Consider the following 23,081-nt stretch of genomic DNA (forward strand, 5'->3'; position numbering starts at 1 on the left):
CAAGTGTCCAAAAATAACATGATTGAGAAATCAACAGAAGACTGCTTTCTCTCTGTCCTCATTGATTTTTTTTTAAATGAAGCGCTGTTTCTATATAAGACATTTTTGGGTTGGAATTTCATTTAGAAATGCCAATTAAAATCTCGTAAAGGAGGAAGCTATTAGCAAGCATAGTACGACACCCCACTGACTCAACGATATGTAGCTTAGAAAAGATTTTTTAAAATCTGTACGCAGCTCATTATCAGCACTGTGCCTCATCTCAAGGAAGTCCTCTTGCATAGTTAGCTGTCAACTATGATATTTGTCCTCGAGTACCTCCATTAATTAGACATGGGCCGCCTTGCTTTGTGTTCTGAATTCTGAGCTGAATTTGCCCAGATATGGTTTTATATCTTAATTTTGTGCTGGGAAGTCTGCTGGGTAAGGTAATAATTAACAATTCAGCATCTGATATTGTCCTCTAGTATCTGAAATGTTGGCGAGGTGTTTGTGTTAATCCTCGGCAACAAATCTTTTCCTCAATCCAGGAATATCTGATGTTTGGGTCAATAGTCAGCAACTAAAAGATGTCTCTGGCACGTTGATAGATTTGAATTTTGTCCCCTAGAATCACGTAGCAAGACATAGAGGGCATGCTGTTAAACTACTATCCTGTAGAAGATCTTTCTCTGAATGGGGTACTAGCTGTGATATAAAATCTACTTAGAAGCTTGAGTAGAGCTTTATTATCAAATCTGATAAATATAAATACTCTGGTCAGTTTAGCTAGTGAGATGGGGATTTCTTCCACCACCACCACCGCACACCACCCCCCACCCCCCAAACCTATCCTGAACCTTCCCATGCTGACACTATAGTTAAGAAAGCCCACCAATGTCTCTACTTTCTCAGAAGACTAAGGAAATTTGGTATGTCAGCTATGACTCTCAACAACCTTTACAGGTGTGCCATTGAAAGCATTTTTTTCTGGTTGTATCACAGTTTGGTATGGCTCCTGCTCTTGCCAAGACAGTAAGGAACTACAAAAGGTCATGAATGTAGCCCAATCTATCATGTAAACCAGCCTCCCATCCATTGACTCCATCTACACTTCCTGCTGCCTCAGCAAAGCAGCCAGCATAATTAAGTACTCTACACATCCCGGACATCCTCTATTCTACCTTTTCCATTGGGAAAAAGATACAAATGTCTGAGGTCACGTGCCAGCTGACTCGAGAATAATTTCTTCCCTGCTACCATCAAACTTTTGAGTGAACCTACTTTGCATTATGTTGATCTTTCTCTACACCCTAGCTATGACTATAAACTATATTCTGCACTCTCTCCTTTCCTTCTTTATGAACGGTGTGTTTTATCTGTATAGCGCACAAGAAACAATATTTTTCCCAGTACGTTAGTACATGTGACAATAAATCAAGTCAAAACCATGGGTCCCACTATAAGGGGGCCGGAAAATCCAACAGAAGTTATAGTTTTTGCCACCGATTTTGATCTTGTTTGACTTGGGGCAAGTTAACTTTTAGTCTGTGCAATCTACCTGTTAATAAATACTTGTCACTCCTACAAATGTCTGTTGAAAACCTTGGACTTACTACTTATGAGGCAGATGATCACCATGTGATCACAAAGCCAATATAGTGGAAACTCTATAGTTGGTGATGCTCTTGCTTGACCTGATTGCAATCATATGGATTTGGAATTTAAGCATCCTAAATAATACTGTTAAACTTATGCTGGTTACACCATCATCCAATTGTCAGCCAAGATTCATGGTTCCTCTTCTGGCTTAGTGAATCCAGCGCACACCATGATTAGGTTGGAACATTCCCTCATTTTATGTAATTGCAATCATAAAGGCTGTTGTGGTTCTACAAGCTGTAACTTCCACAAAATGTGGGTTTAAAAAAAAGTTGTTTGCAACCAAAATACAATGTGAAAGTAGTCAAATACTGCAGGGCAGTTACCATTTTATACAGAATTACAGAAAATGTGCACAATAGAAACATTCAGCTCGAATAGTTTGTGCTGATGTGCCATATGAATGTTATCTACTCATCTGCCTCTCAGCAAATCTTTCTATTTCATTTTTTTCTTTTGTACTCTAGTCTCCTTTTGAAAGTATCTAAGCTATTGACCCCAATCATGTCCAGTGGTGGTGAGTTTCACATTCTAACTGTTAACCAAGTAAAGACATTTCTCTTTGTTTCCCCATTGGATTTATTAGTAATTATCTTGATTTACGACTCCTAGTTGTGTTCTACTGAACTAAGCCTTAAAAGTAGGACAAGGGGACAAAGGTTCAAATTTGTTTTTAAAAAAAAATGAATTTAGAACTGACGTCAGAATGAGCAACAAGTGGATCAATTAGTGACAAGTTATTTCAATATTTTGTGTTGATTTAAAGGGAGTTATTACATAAAATCAAATGAACACAGCTCTGTAAATATGTTCTGGTAAGTGTTACGAATTGGCCTATTTTGTCTTGCTTCAGTGATAGCTGCCACCTCCTCCCTTTCTGGTCTTAGTTACCACATGCTGGAAAGCCTTGAGAAAATAGCCCGTATAATCTTGGCAAAAATTGCTGTACTACTCAGCAGATTGAACTGTGAAAGCCCATCTATCAGCCTTTTATAATTTCTACCTTTTTCATTTTCTTAAATCAACAGAGGAACACACAATCTAGTGTACTCGTTTGGCTTCTTATGTACCCATATCATTGCCACTTTAAATCCAGTAGTAACTTGGGAAGATTATTCAGGAGGAACATGACAAAGCAAAATCAGAACTAGGAGCAGGAGAAGGCCATCTGGCCCCTCAAGCCTGCTTCACCATTCAATAAGATTATGGTTGATCTTTTCATGGATTCAGCTCCACTTACCTGCCTGCTCACCATAACCCTTAATTCCTTTACTGTTCAAAAACTTATCTCTCCTTTCCTTAAAAACATTCAACGAGGTAGCCTCAACTGCTTCATTGAACAGGGAATTCCACAGCTTTTTGTGTGAAGAAGTTCTTCCTCAACTCAGTCCTAAATCTGCTCCCCCTTATTTTGTGGCCTTATTACTTTGTTCCCTAGTTCTATTGCCAACCACCCGTGGAAACAACTTCCCTGCTTCTAATCTATTCCCTTCATAATCTTATATGTTTCTATAAGATCTCCCTTATTCTTCTGAATTCCAATGAATATAGCCCCAGTCTCTCATAAGCCAACCCTCTCAACTCTGGAATCAACCTGGTGAATCTCCTTTGCACCTCCTCCAGTACTAGTATATCCTTCTTCAAGTAAGGAGACCAAAAGTGTACACAGTACTCCAGGTGTGGCCTCACCAGCACCTTTTATACAGCTGCAACATGACCTTGCTGTTTTTAAACTCCATCCCTCTAGCAATGAAGGACAAAATTAATGACCTGCTGCACCTGTGGACCAATTCGTTGTGGTTCTTGCACAAGGACACCCAGGTCCCTCTGCACAGTAGCATGCTGCAATTTTTTTTACCATTTAAATAATAGTCCATTTTGCTGTTATTCCTGCCAAAATGGATGACCTCACATTTACCAACGTTGTACTCCATCTGCCAGACTGTGGCCCACTTACTTAGATTATCTATATCCCTTTGCAGACCTTCAGCATCCTCTGCACACTTTGCCACTTATCTTAATGTCATCTGTGAATTTTGACGCACTACACTTGGTCCCCTACTCCAAATCATCATAAACAATTGTGGTCCCAACACTGATCTCTGAGGCACACCACTAGTCACTGATCGCTAACCGGTAAAATACTCATTTACCCCTGCTCTTTGCTTTCTGTTAGTTAACCAATCCTCTATCCATGCTAATACATTACCTGTAATACTGTGCACCTCTATCTTATGCAGCAGTTTTTGGTGCGACATCTTGTCAAATGCCTTCTGGAAATTCAGATGCACCACATCCACAGGTTCCCCATTGTCCACTGTGCATGTAATATTTGGTGGAATTCTTTGAGAATAAGTTAAACGTGATCCCTTCTGTTCATGAACCCATGCTGCGTCTTACCAATGGGACAGTTTATATTCAGATATCTCGCTATTTCTTCCTCAATTCAAGCATTTTCCCTACCACAGAAGTTAAGCTAACAGGCCTATCATTAGCTGCCTTTTATCTATCTCCTTTTTTAAACAGTGGCGTCACATTTGCTGTTTTCCAATCTGCAGGAACCACCCCAGATTCCAGCAAATTTTGATAAATTACCACTAGTGCATTTGTTATTTCCCCTGCCATCTCTTTTAGTACCCTGGGATGCATTCCATCAGGGCCAGGAGACTTGTCTACCTTTAGCCCCATTAACTTGCCCAAAACTACCTTTTTGTTTTGTGATAATGATTAGTTTTCCACCTACCATAGCCTTCCTGTCATCAATTTTTGGCATGTTATTTGTGTCTTCCACTGTGAAGTCCGACACAAAATATCTCTTTCAATGCCTCAGCCATTTTTCTCAATTACCATTTTTAAATCCTCCTCATCCTCTAAAGGACCAATGTTTACTTTTAGCCACTCTTTTTCATTTTATATATTTGTAGAAACTTTTGCTACCTGTTTTTATATTTCGAGCTAGTTTACTCTCATAATCCATCATACCTTTCTTTAAAGATTTCTCGTGGCTTTCTGTTGACCTTTAAAGATTTCCCAAGCCTCTAGTTTCCCACTGATCTTTGCCACTTTGTATGCCTTTTCTTTCAATTTGATACCCTCCTTTATTTCCTTAGATATTCATGACTAATTCTCTCTTTTTCTACAGGCCTTCCTTATCACTGATATATACTTTTGCAGAGCACTGTGAAAGATCACTTTGAAAGTCCTCCACTGTTCTTCAATTGTCCCACCGTAAAGTTTTTGCTCCCACTCCTCATTAGCCAACTCCTCCCTCATCCCATTGCATCTCCTTTATTTAAGCATAAGACGCTGTATTGGATTTTACCTTCTCACGCTCCATCTGTATTTTAAATTCAACCATACTGTGATTGCTTCTTTCATCATGATTGACACTGCAGTGTAAATATTTGTATTAAAAGGGTAATTTTTTTGGCGTAAATGATTTATTCCAGGAAAATTTCCAAAAAGTCCCTGTTTACCAGTCTTAGAAGTACCCTGGCGAGAAACATTCTTAACTCACTAACCATTTTTCATATCTTTCTTGCCACTCTCATAGATTGGACACAGACACACGTGCACACATCAAAGTTATATTCACGATAATTTTATTTAAAAAAAGATGCAGTGTACACCCTCTTTCCCCGTAAAACTGATTCTCTGATCTTGTGTACGTTCATGCATCTGCTCTTTGACTATATAAAGGATCTTGATTCCCTCAATAATGCATATCTTGGCTTATTTTGAAGTCCTGAGGATATGTCAGAGTTGCCACTATTTTGAATGCTATTATGAATCAATGCCTACCGCTGAGAAGCAATTGGTCCAAGTTATACTTGGATAGGATATAAGATCTTAGAAGTATAGTGCTCTTGTGCCAGGCCTGTAAATCCAACTGGACCCAACCTCAAAAGGGATGTGAGCAGCTATTATAACTGTTCTAAGTTATTAGGCTGATGCAGAGCTTGGAAATATCCTGTGTCCAGCTTTATTGAAGTTAGATATTTGTAATCTTAAATATCACCTGTACAGTACATGTAAATGCTTGCCAGGATTTTATTATTTTGACTTCTAGGATATTAAAGAATAAACCAGTGCCCTTCGTTAACACACACCTCATACACAAATACTACTTCTTTCACAGGAAACATGATTGTTTTGAAAAGAGGCAGCTGATTAACTCCCATCAAGTTCATTCTGCTCTGTGTGGAGCAATCCAGTCAATCCCACTGCCCCGCTCGATCCCTGTAACACCACAGATTTATTTCCTTCAAGTGCCCATCCAATTTCCCTTAAAATCATTGCTTGTGCTTCCACTACCCTAACGGGCAGCGAATTCTAGGTTATTATCACTTGCATAAATAAGCTCTTTCCCCCTACATCTTGCGCCCATGACCTTAAATCTGTATCTCTCTGCCCTTGGAATAGTGTTTCCTTGTCCTGTCCAAACCTGCCATGATCTTGTACACTGATTCCCACTCAATCTCCTTTTGCCCCAAGGAGAATCTGTATCCCACAATCTTGAGGATCATCACATTCTTTCTGAAGTGTGGTGACCAGAACTTGAAACAGTACCCTTGTTGGAGCCTAACCAGAGCTGTTTGAAGATTCAGCATAATTTCCCTGTTGTACTCGATGCCGTTTTTATGAAGCCCAGAATTCCCCCCTCGGTATGTCCTGCCACCTTCAAAGATCAATGCACATGCACGCCCAGTTCCCTTTCTTTTGCACACACTTTACTACTGTGTTGGTAAATATATGTTGCCTCTCCCTATTCCTTGTATCAAAATGCATCATCATACAGTTTAAATTCCATCTGATGAAACCTTCTGCAACTTGACATAGAATGGACAAGCAATGTGTGAAATCCCCACTGTTTGCCACTCATCAATGTGATTTGAAGCTGCTTATCCAGGAGCTCATATTATATCCATTAAATAGGTGAATTGTATACCCTTGTTAGTAAGCAACATTGTCTATCGTTAAGATGGATCCTAACAGTATCCACAATTTTCCAGATGAATTCTTTCTGGTTTCCCTAAACTTGGAATTGTTTGTATGGACCTGAAATGGTTTGATGTCTCATATTTCTCATAGAATCCTTACAGTGCAGAAAGAGACCACTTGGCCATTGAGCCTGCATTGACAGCAATCCTACCAAGGCTCTGTCCCCGTAACTCCAGGCATTTACCCTGCTAATCCCTTGACAATAAGGGGCAACTTACCATGGCCAGTTAACCTAAGCGGCACGTCATTGGACTTTGGGAAGAAACTAGAGCACCCGGAGGAACTTCATGCAGACAAGGGGAAAACGTGTGTATTCCGCACAGACATTGACCCAAGGGTGGAATTGAACCAGGGTCCCTGGCACTGTGAAACAGCAGTGCTAACCACTGTACCACCATGCCACCCTGACTATATAGAGGGGATTACAAATGACTGAACTCTTCACATTGCATTTAAAGATAATTAATTGATCTTACTATTAATTTTTAACCTTGGCTGAAAACTTGTTTTTTGTTTGCCTCTTGTTCTTTCTGGACCATATGGGAAGGTGATGGTGTAGTGGTATTGATACTGGATTAGTTATCCAGTGACTGAGGTAAATGCTCTGGGGACCCTGGTTCAAATCCCACCACAGCAGCTGATGAAATTTGAATTTGATTTAGAAAAAAATCTAATGATGACCATAAAGCCATTGTTGTAAAAACCATCTGGATCACTAATGTCCTTTAGGAAAAGAAATCTGCCATCCTTCACCAAACTGGATGACGTGTTTTCAGATTCACAGCAATATGGTTGACGCTCAACTGTCCTCTGAAATGACCAGTACCACTCAGTTCAAGAGCCAATTAGGGACGGGCAATCAATGTTGAGCCAGCTGGCAATGCCCCACATCCTATGAATGGATTTTATGAAACTACTCATTGTACTAGCTATGGAACACTGAAGGAATAGTTTAATTTTTGATTTGTGAAAGTGCAGATAATCTTCTTCACCTGAGTATGGGGAAAGATGGCTGGAAATTTACCAGATATTTGCCAGCCTCTTCCCCGTATCTGTGTGTTTATTGAAAGGGAATTATTAGTCATGTATGAATAATACAAGTAGAAGAGGATGCGAGATTATACCTAGAGGGAGCAAAGTTCAACTTTGGAATAATTACTGCCTGTGTCATAGTTTCTATCACTCCTCCCTCACCTTCAGGTTTAATCTTTTCGAACTGTCTTTCTCAATTTGGAATTTTGTACAGCTCTCACTGTTAGCGGCTCTGTATCACTGCATTTTTGCGAAGGCTGATAGACTGAAGGTCTGACGTGTGAAATCGAGTTATGAACCTCTAGAGCGTGTCTCAATCTTGAATACATTTCTAATTTCCAGAAACATCTGACCAAAATCAGCACATTAAATTTGCTGCTTTTTTTTATTATTTATAAATGTTAAATAATCCCCAAATGACTTGGCCAGGAGAATGATTTAAAGATCTGCTCTGGACTTCTGTCTTGATCTTGTGCTATTCAGTTGCTTCCCACTTGAAACATTTATTTGGGGATTCTGTGTAAAAAGGCAAAGGGGGGACGTTGGTTTTCATCCTGATTCAAGCACTGTGGTGATGAGCATCATATGTGATTTTACTCTATAATGAAGGATAACTGTATGAAGAATGAGGTTTACTTTCAGCCGTTTCATGTAGGCTAAACAAACCTTTTAATTGCCCACACCCAGAGATTAACTTGACCTTAAGTCTAGCACCTTCTTTTAGTGTCACAAGTAGGCTTACGTTCACACTGCAATGATGTTGCTGTGAAAATCCGTGATTGCCGCATTCCAGCACCTTTTCGCGTACACTGAGAGAATATTTAGCATGGCCAATGCACCTAATCAGTATGTCTTTTGGAGTGTGGGAGGAAACGAAAGCACCGAGTGAAAACCCGTGCAGACACGGGGAGAATGTGCAAACGGTGACCCAAGCCGGGAATTGAACCTGGGTCACTAGTGCCATGAGATAGCAGTGCTAACCACTGTGCCACCAGCAGACATTTTTTCTTATTTTTAATCAGGGTAATTACACCACAGAAAGAGGCCTTTTGGCTATTCATTTTGGGTAATGTGTATCATTTTCTTGAGCTTATAAACCAGGTTTTCAGATTTTGCTGAATGTGTCTACTGCAGCAATTTGCACTTAATGTGCTGAAATGGCCCACAACACTTTACAAAGAAAAACTTGCTTATTATTCTGATTTTTGAGCTGCTAACTGAGAGGGAAAGACTTGTGAAAACAATATTAAAATGCAAAGTAATGATGATGAAAGGTTCTGTCACCAATGGTGCAGTGGAAGAGTTGTAGTCTGAAGTTGGAAAAAAACATTGGCAACAAACTTGATAATAAAAAAGAAGATTGCAGTGTTTGAATGGAGTAAGGCTGTACAGAGATTTATAGGTACGTTTTGAGAATTTTGAAAGCAGCGTGTTGAGCAGTTGGATTCTGATGAAGGCAACCAGGAAGGATCCTTAGTGTGGGGTAGAGTTCAGAAGATTTGACAAGGAATGTGTTGGAGGAATAATCTGGTCGTGAAGAAAGTAAGGACAAGAATTTCAGCAGTGCTGAGGTTCAGCTCAAAACAAGGTCGTCCAGTTGCTGGGATGGAAGGAAATGATGTTTCAGAGGATGTGGGGTTTAAAGCTTGACTCTGGATTCAAGAGGAGATCTCTACATGGTCTGATCCTGAATAAGTAGTCAGAGAGATAGATGAAATTGAGAACCAAGTGCAAGGCTTTTAGTGAAGGCTTGTAAAGGCTCTTCGGCCAGTGTTGAACTGGAGAAAGCTCATGTTTGCCTATAGCTTCATGTCAGACAGGCATGTTACCCGAACATGGATTGTTTTTTGGATGATTTTGGTACAATATAAGGAAATACAGTTTGGGATTTGGAGTTTTCCAAAATTTCAGAGAATGGACTGGGTGATATGAAGGTCAGCTCCCTGCACACCAGAATAAATGTTGGGGTGAGTCCACTTCTGGTTGGCCAGGTAGCCTGACTTTCATTATTTGGGCAACAACTCTTTAGAATGAGGCAGAATTTCCATCTGTCTCCATGAGCAAGTCCTGCCTGAAAAGGTTGGTGACAATAACTGATATTGTAGGAAGGCCAGGATGATGAGGTATCATTATGCCCTGAAATCCAGTTAAATCCATGATCTCGCCAGGGCCAGGTTGGCTGGTGGTCATAAGGTGAGGGGGGAGGGCGTCCTTGATTGCCACAACTGACCAACACCACGTGGGGCTAAACCTGCTGGGCTACATGTTTTGCACAAAGCTCTGCCGCTGTCAATTAAATCAGAGCCATGACCAAGATTGCCTACTCTCTAACATTGCTCTGCTCCACCACTACCTCAGCTGATTTACTGCTGTCCTTTCATCCCTGACTTGGCTAATAAGTGCTACGGTCTTCTGGCTAGTTACTCATTTTTCACCCACCATAAATTTAAACCCATCAAAACCCTGCTGTCCATATCATACATCAAATCCTATTTAACCATCACCTCTAAGCTTGCCAGCCAATATTGGCTCCAGATCCAGCGATAGTCCAGTTTTAAAATTCTCATCCTCGTTTGCAAATTTTTCTATGCCCTTGCCCCTCCCTATCCCTGTGACACCCTTCATCCTGTGAGATCACTGCCTCTCTAATTCCAGTCTCTTGCATTTTTTTTTTATTTTGAATGTTCCACGGCTGGTGGCTGTACTTGTAGCTGCCTTAAACTCTGGTCTTCCCTCCCTTGACCCCTCTGCTGCTCAGACCCTCTATATTACTTTTGAGATGCTCCTTGAAGCCTATAGATGTGATTTCCTCTACCTTGCAGCCAGCATTGGTCGGCACTGGGATCTTCAAGCCCTGCCGTTTCACACCCTCTGCCGCTGGGGAACCCATTGTGGGGGTTCACTGTTGGCGGGAATGGGTAGAAAATCCCACCCTATGTTTTGACCAAGGTGTCCTAATATTTATTTGTGTGGCTCAATGTCAAATTTTATTCCATGGTACATTGGTGAAGCATCTTGGGATGTTTTACGATGTTACGGGTGCTATGTAGATACAAGTTATTGATGACGTGTTTTTAGTTTGTGCTTTCATAGTTTTGCCTAATTTTAATGGATATAAGATTGCATTTGTATAGTAAATTTTACAACCCCAAACTCCAAAAAATACCCTTTGAAGTGTAGTCACTGTTGTGTGGCTACTTTACTTAGAAATAAAGCTAACTTTGCCATTTATAGTTCGGTTGTTCTTGCTGTTTTCAGTTGTCCTTTTAGTCAACATGTAAGCTGATTGCACCTATGAAAGAATAGTGCAAAATTATACTAAATTGCTAAATTATATTGAAACTGGTCCTATTTTGTCACAGATTAATTGCTTTTAAAACATTTTATACAGAATGGTTATTTCTAGAGTCGAAATGTTGTGTTTAAAAACTTGCATTTAAAGATTGTTACAACTGTTTCTCTTCCAGAATTTCAGCCATTTTGCTAATCTTTGACTTCTGGTGGAAATCAGCATTTATTTGGAAAGCAAAAATTTTTTTTCCCCTTTTTCAGCTCAACCTCAATCACTGCCTTGGCCGACTACTTCAGCACTGGAACAGACTGAGGGGGAAACTGGCAAATTACAAAATGGCCATGTGAGCCTGAGTAATGTAAATGGAATGCACAATGGGGTCACTCATGGGATTCCAGACCACAGAAAGCTCTCTGCTCCAGTCTCTCAGAAAATGCACAGAAAACTCCAATCAAGCCTTTCTGTAAGTAGTACTGGCAGCAGGAAAAGCAAATTGAGCTCTACAAACTCTCAAAAACCAACATCCACACCAGATGGTAAGTTTAACTATACAGGATCGTTTTATTACACTCCAGTCCAGTACTACTTTTAAAATAATGCTATGGGACATGACTAGCAGGAACCAGGAGCTGTTTTTGTTTGTTTAATAAAAATGCTTTTGTAATTTATTTGATAGAAATATTAAGAACAATAGCATGTCTTGCGTTATTGTTTGCCCAGGGTTATTTCTTTCAGTAGAGCAGATTTTTAAAAAATGACTTGGTTCCCTTGTAGGCTTATGAATCATTTTGCTTTACCCGGACATCCTGACCGACCCACAGGAAGTAATTTCTAATTTAAGGATCTAACATCATGCAAACTGGTTGCTTGTCATGTGATTCAGTGTGAATACATAATTATGTATCTCAAATTATGCACAGATTTTGCAGATGTCTGCTTCAAAATCTAATCATTCTGTTCATTTAAAACCTCTTGTGTATCTTGCACGATCTAAATTCAAGGACTTGAATTCTTATCAAAATATTGGATTTCCTTCCTTCCTTCCTTTAATGTCATGTCCAGAATAAGACATTTCTTTTTTAATACATAAGCCAAATAGTGTGTTTCCAAGCTTGTATAACTGTTGTGATGTAAGAGTTAAGCCCATCTCTTTCTAATGTGACAGCTATTTGTATGCAGTTAGCAGCTGGTGATTGGATGCTACTCAGTTTCAGCAATCCTGATCAATTTTCCCCCATCTCAGGGATGGTGATCACTGAATGTATCACACCTCACGTTGTCCAGTGGAGATCAGGCGACTGCGCAGAACAAAATTTGAACTTGGAAATCACTTGTTTTTTTAATGATGAATGTGGAAGCAGAAAAAAAAACAGTTGTTGGTGCGCGACTTCTTCCATTATACCATATTGGTAAAACAGCTTGGGTTGCTTGATTGGATGCAAAATACTGCGTGAATCTGAAATAAGAGCAGAAAATGCTGGAAAAAACTCAGGTGTGGCAGCATCTGTGGAAAGAAAAATGGAGCTAACGTTTCAAATCCGTGAAGTGTTGCATGGGCTCAACATTAGGTCCCGTCAGAATTTTCTGACTGTTCACGTCAGCAGGATCGTGTGGCCACGTTCCACACACACACACACACACCAGGTTTGATTCCTGGCTTGGATCACTGACTGGGGAGTTTGCACGTTCTGCATGGGTTTCCTCTGGGTGCTCTGGTTTCCTCCCACAGTCCAAAGATGTGTGGGTTAGGTTGATTGGCTGTGCTAAAATTGCCCCTCAGTGTCCTGAGATTTGGAGGTTAGTGGGTAAAATATGTAGGGATATGGAAGTAGGGCCTGGGTGGGATTGTGGTTGGTGCAGACGTGATGGGCTGAATGGCCTCTTTCTGTACTGTAGGGTTTTGATGATTCGATACATCTTTAGACATTAATGGTTAACATTCTTTAGGATGTTTGAATACTGATCAAATAACTAAGAGACTAATGGTGTTTAAGTGCATTTGCTTGAGTTTTGATATTTAACTAGCTCTGCTGAATCTGTTTTGGAATAAATGTTGTGTATTTGTCTTAAATATTTCCTTGAATTCAGTGGCAATGGTTACTTCATAAGGAGGTTCTACATCTTGGACGGTCAGGGTGTTTCCTGGAGACCAAATACATCAGCAGAGATGATGTTGTGGTAATGTCATAGAACCATAGAATCCCTACAGCGCAGAGGAGGCTAATCGGCTCATTAAAGCTGTACTGATTCTCTGAAAGAACGTTTTATCCAGGCCCATCCCAACCTGCAATCCATTCCCATAATCTGTAATCCCTCTAATCTACACCTCTTTGGACACTAAGGGGCAATTTAGCATTGATAAAGGAAATCCATGCCAACACAGCGTGTAAACCCAACATGGACAGCGACCCAAGGCTGGAATTGAGTCCAGGTCCCTGATTCTATGAGGCAGTGGTGCCCACCACTGCGTCACCGTGCCGTCACTGGACTAGTAATCCAACTCTGGGCACATGGGTTCAAATCCCAAAATGGCAGCTGTGAAATGTAAATTCAATTGAGAAAATCTGGAATTGAAAGCTAGTCTCAGTAATGGTGACCATGAAGCTGTCGTCGATCGTTGTAAAAAGTCCATCTGGTTCGCCATTATCTTTGTCTTCCTGAACGTAAGAAATAGGAGCAGGAGTAGGCCATCTAGCCCTTCGAGCCTGCCCCACCATTCAATAAGATCATGGCTGATCTGTCATGGCTCAGTTCCACATTCCCGCCCTCTCCCCATAACCTTTAATCCCCTCTCTTATCAAAAACCCATCAACCCGCATCTTAAAAATATTTAGCGAGGTAACCTCCACCACTTCAATGGGCAGAGAATTCCAGAGATTCACCACCCTTTGAGTGAAGAAGATCCTCCTCAACTCCGTTCTAAACCGCCCCCCCTTTATCTTGAGGCTGTGCCCCCTAGCCCTACTGTCCTTTCTGAGCGGGAAGAGTCTCTCCACCTCTATCCTATCCATCCCATTCATCATCTTATACGTCTCAATGAGATCTCCCCTCATTCTTCAAAACTATAACGAGTACAAGCCTAGTTTATTCAGCCTCTCCTCATAGCTCAACCCCCTCAACTCCGGTATCAGCCTAGTAAACCTCCTCTGCACTCCCTCCAAGGCCAAAATATCCTTGCGTAAGTACGGCGCCCAAAACTGCACACAGTACTCCAGCTGTGGCCTCACCAATGCCCTATACAGCTGCAGCAAGACCTCCCTACTTTTATATTCAATCCCCCTCGCTATGAAGGCCAGCATCCCATTCGCCTTCCTGACCACCTGCTGCACCTGCAAGCTGGGTTTTTGTGACTTATGCACAAGGACCCCGAGGTCCCTCTGCACCATCGGCTGCTGCAGTTTTTCTCCACGTAAGTAATAATCCTTCCTACCATTATTCCTACCAAAGTGGACCACCTCGCACTTGCCAACATTAAATTCCATTTGCCATTTCCTGGCCCATTCGCCCAGCCTATCTAGATCCTTCTGTAGACTCTCCACACCCTCCGCACAATTTGCCGTTCCACCAATTTTGGTGTCATCAGCAAATTTCGACACCATACACTCGGTTCCCTTCTCCAGATCATCTATATAAATGGTAAATAGCTGAGGCCCCAGCACCGACCCCTGGGGCACTCCACTAGTCACCAACCGCCAATCCGAATAGCACCCATTGACCCCCACTCTCTGCCTCCTATTTGACAGCCAATCCTCTATCCACACTAACACCCTACCCCCAACTCCATGTCCCCTGACCTTCTGCAATAACCTCTTGTGAGGTACCTTGTCTTGTGAGGTGCCTTCTGAAAATCAAGACAGACCACATCCACCGGCTCTCCTTTTTTTTTCCGATTTTTTTTTCTCAGTAGGTCGGTCAAAGGTGGCCTCAGTGAGTCAAGGCCAGATGCAAAATCATTAAATAACTTTATTACGCAGAACTAGTGAATGTGCAGCGACAGCTATTTTTGAAAAAATAGTTCCCTTAACTTCAAGTTCCTTCTCACGAATTATTAAACCGTGCAACTATGTCACAGCTCTTTGGTTAAATATGACAGCTGTTCATCTATCTCATTTACTCTCTTCCTACCCATTCCTAAAGTGCAGTTTGGAAAATTGGACCCAGTGCCTGTGAAGCCACTTAATCTTTGAGGGTTTGATTTTAGAACCAGTCTAAATCAAAATTTGGGTCTAATTCTGGACTCAGCAAAAGCATCATTGCTTGCTTTCAATATTGTTTCCACACTTCTTGGGGAAGCTAAACTAGCATTTCAGGAAGAAGAGAATGGATGATTACAGTGGTAGCTTTAGATAAAAAAGGATGGGAAAAAGCTTGATTGGAGCATAAATATCAGAATGGACTGCTTGGGTCAATTACCTGTTTCTATGTATATAGGATATACAGAGTCTTGGAGAGGGGGGTGGGGGGGATGGTCATCGTGTGGAATGGTGGCATAGTGGGAAAACTAAAGGTGCAGGCTAATGATCCTGGGACACAGCTTCCTATCCCACTATGGCAGCTGGTGGATTTTAAATTCAGTTAATGAATCTGGAATTTAAAATGTGTCCCATTCACCATTGCTATGTTATACAACACATCTGGTTCACCAATGCGATCATATGAACTAGCAGCAGAAGTAGGCCATTTGGCCCCCTGAGCCTGCTCCGCCATTTAACTAGATCAAGGTTGATCTTGTTTGTGTTTCAAATTTCACATTCCCATCTACACCACCCTCCCCCAAACAAAAAGGAACCTTAGTTTAAAATATTCAATGATCCCTCCACACCCACCCCACCACCTCCATCACCACCTGAAGTGGAGTTGCAAAGCTGCACAACAATTGGGGGGGAAAAAAAGTCAAATTCTCCTCATCTTTGTCCTTTCAACAAGAAAATCAGTCAAGCTTTCTTGGTCTGGCCTATATGCGACTCCAGACCCACAGCAATTTCTTAACTACTCTCTGAAATGCAAGCTACTTGTTGGGCAGTTAGGGAAGACAATAAATGTTGCCTTGCTGGTAATGCCCACATCCCATGAAAGAATAAAGGGAAAAGGAATCCACTGTTTCAAACCATAGGATCTCTGAGACTACGGGAGGGGTGTGGGGGGGAACACCTCCACGTACATAATTTAAAGATTGCTTGCAGTCGTACCTGCAAAGTCTAAACATTTCAAATGCAAGGAGTGCATCAACTGGGCAGTACGAACTCGATACTGCCACCTGAAACACTAATGCAGTAGAGGCACCTGCTGTCTATACAGAGAGGGATGTGACATGCTTTTTTTAACCCCGTACATGCCAATCAGCAAATTATACTGGAAGCTGCCATCAATCTGATGGTGCTGTGCATTATTTGAAATGTAACTTGGTGTTTATTCACTTTTTATTTTCACCTCTGCAGGGGACTTGTATGTCTATTGCATAAATATGAAAATCTCTGAACTAGATTCCTTTGCTAGGTTTAAAATGTAGGGGATTCATCAAATGCTTAGTTAGATCCTTCTCTAATTTGCATTTAAACAGAGAATAGTCTGCGCAGTTTCTGATCTGTATTGAATAAAAATGTGATTTATTCATACTTGTGAATTTCTCTCAGTTAAACCAAAGCCAGTAGTTTATTTTACCAGTGCCTTATTTGCATTTTATAATGGAGCAAGGAAGTAATACATATTTCTTGTATTCATATTTAACCACAGAAATGCCAGTTCATTCCAGTCTTTGATGTACTTTTTGTCTTCTCAAATCACTTTGGGTTTAGTGAAGCCAGAAAGTGCATTTATAGTATTTTAATCGATGTCTTGAACTTCGGTAATACCTGAAACTGGAGATAAATTGATGAGTCAATTACTGCTTCTGCCTTCAGGGCCTAACAGTCAGTTATATTAACGATAATTAATAGACTTTAGGGAGCAACTAATTTTTCAGGAAATCAAAACAGGATGTACAAGACATAAAGGAAGTGAGTTGAGAACTCTATTTGAAGCAGCATACTAATGGGTGATTTTTTTAAAAAAAACACAACATCCCTGCCTGTTAGCCTTCATGACTGTGTTAGCCTTCATTGACAGAATTAGCTCATTATCACCGCTTATATGATTTTGTAATGTTTCAATGGTATTTAGGGGGACAGAAAATGAATTGAAATATGAAACTGTTTCTGCAAAAAACAGAGTTTCCAGGATGTGTATGTTTTTTAAAAAAAGGTGGGCAGATATATTTGACATGGAACTGAAATGTGCGCACATCTCCTTCGTACAGGTTGCATATCTACATGTAATCGGGGGAATGTATGAAATGAGGGGGAAAGGAATCGAAAATAGAATATCCCTGGAGAAGAAAACCTTGGCTTTCAAGTGCATTTAAGATGTGTCAGCTTGCCTAATTGTTTCAAATTGAGAGGGAAAATGTCGCACTCCATTTCAAAAGCTGTACCAGAGCAATAAACACCCAAGTATCTCAACCAGAAAGGTGCTGAATATGCAAAACAGCATATTTCTTGGAGAGTAGTTTTGTTTAGTGTAATCATGTTTCTCCATATTACAATATTTAAAGTGTAATAATTTTGGCCAGATTTTTAATTATGTAAATGAATTATTTGAAGTACCCTGTTCCAGTGCATTATGATGTGTTTAGGCTTTTGTCTGTTAATTGTTCGCTTATGTTATAATCATTGTTTGTTAAGGGAGTCAGTTATCTCAGTTGACTAAATGGCTAGAGTGTAGTACAGAATGAAGCCTGCATGACTGGTACAATCCCTGCACTGGCTATAATTCGTGGGGCAAATTAAGGAAGCAGACTTGCAGACTTTCACACTTGATGTGGATTGATGTCACTTGTCTGCCTCCAGTAGAGTGTGGTGCCTCTGGTCTGTTATGGACAATGACTAATTAACTTGCTATTGGATTGCGGCAATATCGACTCAGTCTTGAAGAGATACTAGAACTACATTCATGACCTGTTCTGTTTTTTGTTGGATTTCCAGAGTTCTAAGTGCTCCTAGTCATATATTTAATATTTGGGCAGTTTTACTGAGGACCAGTTGTAGGAGATTTACCTGCAACTATACCCACCCACCACCAAGGGTGAGCTAAATCTTTCTAATGATCAGCCATCAGACAATTCTGAGAAGCCCCTTTTACTCCTTCTGTCAAAAGTACTGTTTGAATGAAACCCGTTGCTCATCCCAATCTCCGACTCCGAGTTTGTCCTCCAAGTTGAAAAGAGAAAATAATAATTACCTGACGCAGCTCTCAGAAGCTTGTGTCCATCCGAATCGTTGAACAGCAAGCCTGCACTTTATTTAAATGCCTCATTACTTGCAGTGCTACATCGCTTGGTGTGTCAGGTTGGTAGACGGTGTGCCCGTTGACCCAGATGGCCATTGTTAAAATTCTTCTTCTGTAAGTGCACTGCCATGATTTGTGATGTCCAGCAAAACTGGCAAGCACAGGGAACCCCCTTGTCTCACAGTAATGCCGTACTATAATCCAGAGAACTGGAACAAGCTCTATTTGTTGGGGGGGGAGAGGGGATGAATTGCCTTCTCGTGCTTTTCTTTGATTTGAAACTCAGATTGCTAAAACTACTGCTGTGCAGCTAATAAGGACTAAAAGCTGCCCAAGCAGTGCAATAGGAGCCTGCTGAAATTAGCAGGTCTTAATGTAAGTAAGAAGACAGTGTGGAGTTCGCCAGCTGCACTTTAAACACTTTGTGGGGCGGGGGGGGTGTGGGAACAATATTGGAGATGTAGCTCACACCATGACAGTGGTGATGGGGAAGGGTCAGAAGTAGCTAGCAGCCGGGAATCCTGAGAAAGAGTGCCCTTTTTATCGATCGCAGAAAAAAATGGCAGCTGCAGAGCCGCCTTGAAAAGAATTAGAAACGTTCATTTGTTACATAAAGGGTAATGGATAGAAAATTAAAACCAAACCAAGCTAAACCAGGCCCAAGATTGGGAGCCTTAATAGGGATGGGGAGAGAGGAATTAAATTATCAGAGTGCATCAAGCCTAAACTCAATCTGAAAAGTCTAGATTGAAAGGGGGATTAGCAGAGCAAATGAGTAGGGATAGGACCTGGGTGGGATTGTTGTTGGTGCAGGCCAGGTAGGCTGAATGGCCTTCTCTAAACTGCTGGGATTCTATGAATATCTTTTTTTTCGTTTGGTGAACTTGCTAATGGTGTAATCCTAATAGAGTGCATTAATGAGACTTCAACCAACTTCGATGAAATATTAACAGCTGTGATGAATATGCAGGAGAGTGCAGAGCCTAAGGATTGCTGCCCTGTAAGACACTTTGAAAAATCAATATATGCCCTTGGAAAAGACATTGAACGCTATTTTGAAAAAAACTACATTAGAATTAACAGCAATGACATGCAGATTGAGAAGACAAGTCCTTCAGGCTCAGGTTCTAGGATGGCACAGCAATTAGCACTCCTGTGTCAGCACTAGGGAAGCAGACTCAATTCCCAGCTTGGGTTGCTGTCTTTGCAGAGTCTGTACGTTCTCCCCATGTATGTGTGGGTTTCTGCTGGGTACTCCGGTTTCCTCCCACAGTCTGAAAGATGTGCTGGTTAGATGCATTGGCCATGCTAAATTCTTCTTCCAGTGCACTGGAACAGGCACCGGAGTGTGGCAACTCGGGGATTTTCGCAGTAACTTCATTCCAGTGTTAGTGTCAGCTGCCTTGCCCAATATTCAAAGTAAACATTGCTGAAAAGTAATAGGTCATTTTTGTCAATGTGACAGAGTAAAAAGTACCTGAGTAGCAGGATAGCAGATTCAAAACTCAGTGAAACTCTGGTAAATTGCAAGAAAATTTGAGATGAAGTACTTGAGAGAAAAGGAAAGCCTGTTGATGGATGTTCACACCACCAAGTATTCCTCAGGTCTGAATTTTGTCCTCAGTAGTATTATGAAGCAGAACAAAATTAATTTAATCTCACTCAGTTAACTGACAAATCAGTTTCTGGGGAAGATTCAGAAATTTTTAGTATTCTGGGAGGAAGCCAAGAGGTACAAAGAAAGGTTGCAGCACTAGAGGCAACAGATGCGCGTCTGGAAAGAATCTTGCAAATCATTGCATTGCCAAAAAAGTAGAGATGAAAATCAAGAATATAAGTGACAAGGAAGGGGAGAAAAGGCCCAGTGGTATTGTCGTTAGACTATTAATCTGGAAACTCAATTAATGTTTTGGGGTCTTGGGTTCGAATCCTACCATGGCAGATGGTGGAATTTGAATTCACTCAAAAAAAAATCTGAAATTAAGAATCTAATGATGACCATGAGGCCATTGTCAGTTGTCAGAAAAACCCATCTGGTTCACTGGAAGAAAATCTCTCATCCTTACCTGGTCTGGCCTACATGTGATTCCAGAGCCACAGCAATGTCGTTGGCTCCCAACTGCCCTCAGGCAACTAGGAATGGGCAATAAATGCTGGCCAACCAGCGACACCCATGTCCCATAAGTGAATTTAAAAAAAAGCGAAGATAGATTTCCTCACTAAAAGAACATGAGGTCTTGCAAAACCAGTAGACACAAGCAAAATTACAGAATGTGGTTGAAAGGTAGCATGGAGGGATTAAACTCTTCCAAGAGAAAAATCAGTCAGTGGAGAGAAACCAACATGGGGCAGCAAACAAATCTGTGAGCTAGTGTATGTCATCCGTAACCAGCCTTTCGCTCTCCGGAGCAGGGATGTCTGTGTCACCTTGGATCTCCTCTAGATGCCAGCGGATGTCATGATTGCCATTGCACTTAGCCAGCCAGAACAGCATGGTCCTGAGTGCTCTAACTCTGAAGACTTTCCAGACTTTGATTTCAGCTTCATGCTTTTCCCTGTGTGGACCATGTTTATCCGTTATCTTCCAGAAAACCATCCCATGGGCAGACCAACACAACGCCATAAAATTACCATAACATCTCCAGTGGAAGTTGTAGCAGAGAATGGCCAGTAGTCTGAGAAGCCTCTACCTCCAACTATGATGGTACAGTTGGTCAACACTAACCACTGTGCACACAGCAACTTACAGCCAGCATGCCACAACCACATGGAATGGTGAGACAACCAGTGTCTCACCATTGACAACAAAGTACAAAATTGAGCATACCACTCAATATTCTTCTGGCCACAGGGATGTTCTTCCTTAATCTCAGAGGGTGTTGAGATGGCCCACATGGAGGAAGATGATAAATTGGTGCCAAGAAGCAGGAACCCATGTTGGCCCACCACACGAAACAATTGAGAGTAACGTTATCTATGGAGCAACACAACAGCCAACTCGAGCAGGAGTGGATTAAAAGAAAGCAATGGGAAGAAAGGAACAGAAGCATATTGAACTGCAAAGCCAAATTCCAAGGCAAGAACCAGAACCAACAGAGACTACCTCTCCATTAACAGAATGGCAAATGAGATGTGGAAATGTTTTAAGGCCCCCAGACTACCTGAACCTCTTGACTTCAAGTACTTCAAGTGGAGGAAATAGGGTACTGAGAATGTCATGGAGGGGCTAAGACCTCCACCTGTATTTTCTAAATAAAATATTCATTTATGTTCATTGCTTTCTTTAAAAGTTTCAAACTGGACAGAGACCTAAAATAGCTGAATCTGTGTTTGTCTGTGACTCTGAACAAAAGAAGCCACCTGATACAATTGAGGAAACTTGCGCATGATTATCCCTGAAAGAAATTCAAAAACAGATATTCAAAGGCCATTAGCAATTCATAATCCAGGCTGGCCAAAAGGAGTCTGCTCGACTGTTGAGACAAAGGGCCCCACAACCTTCCCTTCCATTCTTAATGGTTAAGACATGTAACAATCTTGGGGACCCAGATGAGGGGAACAGATCCTTTGTCAAAGGCAGTGTGGAGAGGTGGGAGTCATGTGACATGGGCCCCTGGTTTGTGAAACAGGTAATATAGTCTTGCTGAACTGCAAAGCCTCCGTCTACTCGTCTGACTAGCAGCTTGAGAGGTGCGGACACCTGGCCCTCATCTACTGGAAATTCTGCACCATTGCTGCAAGACTGATTCATCTCTATATATCTCATATGAAGTCAACACTGCCAGAGAGCTGAATTATACAGCATTGGTTTTCAGTCCATTGACCTCCATGAAGAAATATTTCTTTGGACTTGATCCTGAATTCTGGAACCCACATGAACCAATGTTTGTTTCCTTTGTGGTCCCTCTACCTCAAATCCTCCTTTTCTCTATCCCTGTCCTTCGGTTTGAGTGGAGAGGTGATCCTTTTTATTATGTGCAAATAAACTAACCTCATGAGTTTGTCCTATCTTGAGTTTGCAGTGGGGTTATTTAATTAAAAATTGGTTTGCACAAAACCGACAGGTTGGCAAATATACCACCACTTAGAGGGAATTAAACCAAATGTTTACGGATGGGTGGTGAGAGGAGAAAGTAGTGCTGTTTAAATTAACCTCCCTACTCTCTGTAACAGTTGTTAATGCTAATACAGTAATAGCAATACTGTTGGAATAGCATTAAAGTTGTAAAACTAAAGTGAATGCGTAATACTTATAACAGTATAAGACTTGAATAACTTTATATCCCTGGCATAAATACTTGAAGGAGGTGTAATAGAAGGGTTTGGTATACACAGGGTTAATGTGGGACTGAGTGGAGTACAACCCACACAGTGATGCAAGAAAGCACATGGCCTAGAGCTAGGTTCTGTATAATGTTGGCCAGAGCCATATTAAGACCTAGAGAAGGAGATAGCTCCATGCCTGTACCCTTTACTTTATATAAGTATATAGTTACAAGTAGTTAATAAAGACTTGCTGGTAACATACCAAAGATGACAAAGATAACAGATATGTTAATAGTTTCTGTAACCAGCACCTTTGCAACATTTCTCATTTGGTGAAATGCTAAAAATTATTTTGCAATGAAAACTTGCATACAATTATTATTCTTGCACATGATCAACAATAGTGTAAGACCTATGCCATTGAAGTGAAAAGTAGGAGACAACATGGCTGTGGTCTTGTGCTCCAGAGATAGCTGTAAATTGTACTCTAGTGAGGGGTCCCAGAAACCCAGTTATGGTCATGATG

The 23,081-nt window shown here is 41.1% G+C and overlaps 1 protein-coding gene across 1 annotated transcript in view; it reads left to right on the top strand.

Annotated features, from left to right (window-relative positions):
• mdfic (MyoD family inhibitor domain containing) overlaps positions 1-23,081 on the top strand; it is a 69,070-nt gene that overhangs the window by 40,304 nt on the left and 5,685 nt on the right. The window contains exon 4 of the mRNA XM_080191079.1: positions 11,227-11,502. Coding sequence (XP_080047205.1) covers positions 11,227-11,502 — 276 coding nt within the window. The remainder of the gene's footprint in view (positions 1-11,226; positions 11,503-23,081) is intronic.

The sequence above is a fragment of the Carcharhinus amblyrhynchos genome, chromosome 6 (genome assembly GCF_965287045.1).
Source record: "Carcharhinus amblyrhynchos chromosome 6, sCarAmb.v2.hapA, whole genome shotgun sequence".
NCBI lineage: Eukaryota > Metazoa > Chordata > Chondrichthyes > Carcharhiniformes > Carcharhinidae > Carcharhinus > Carcharhinus amblyrhynchos.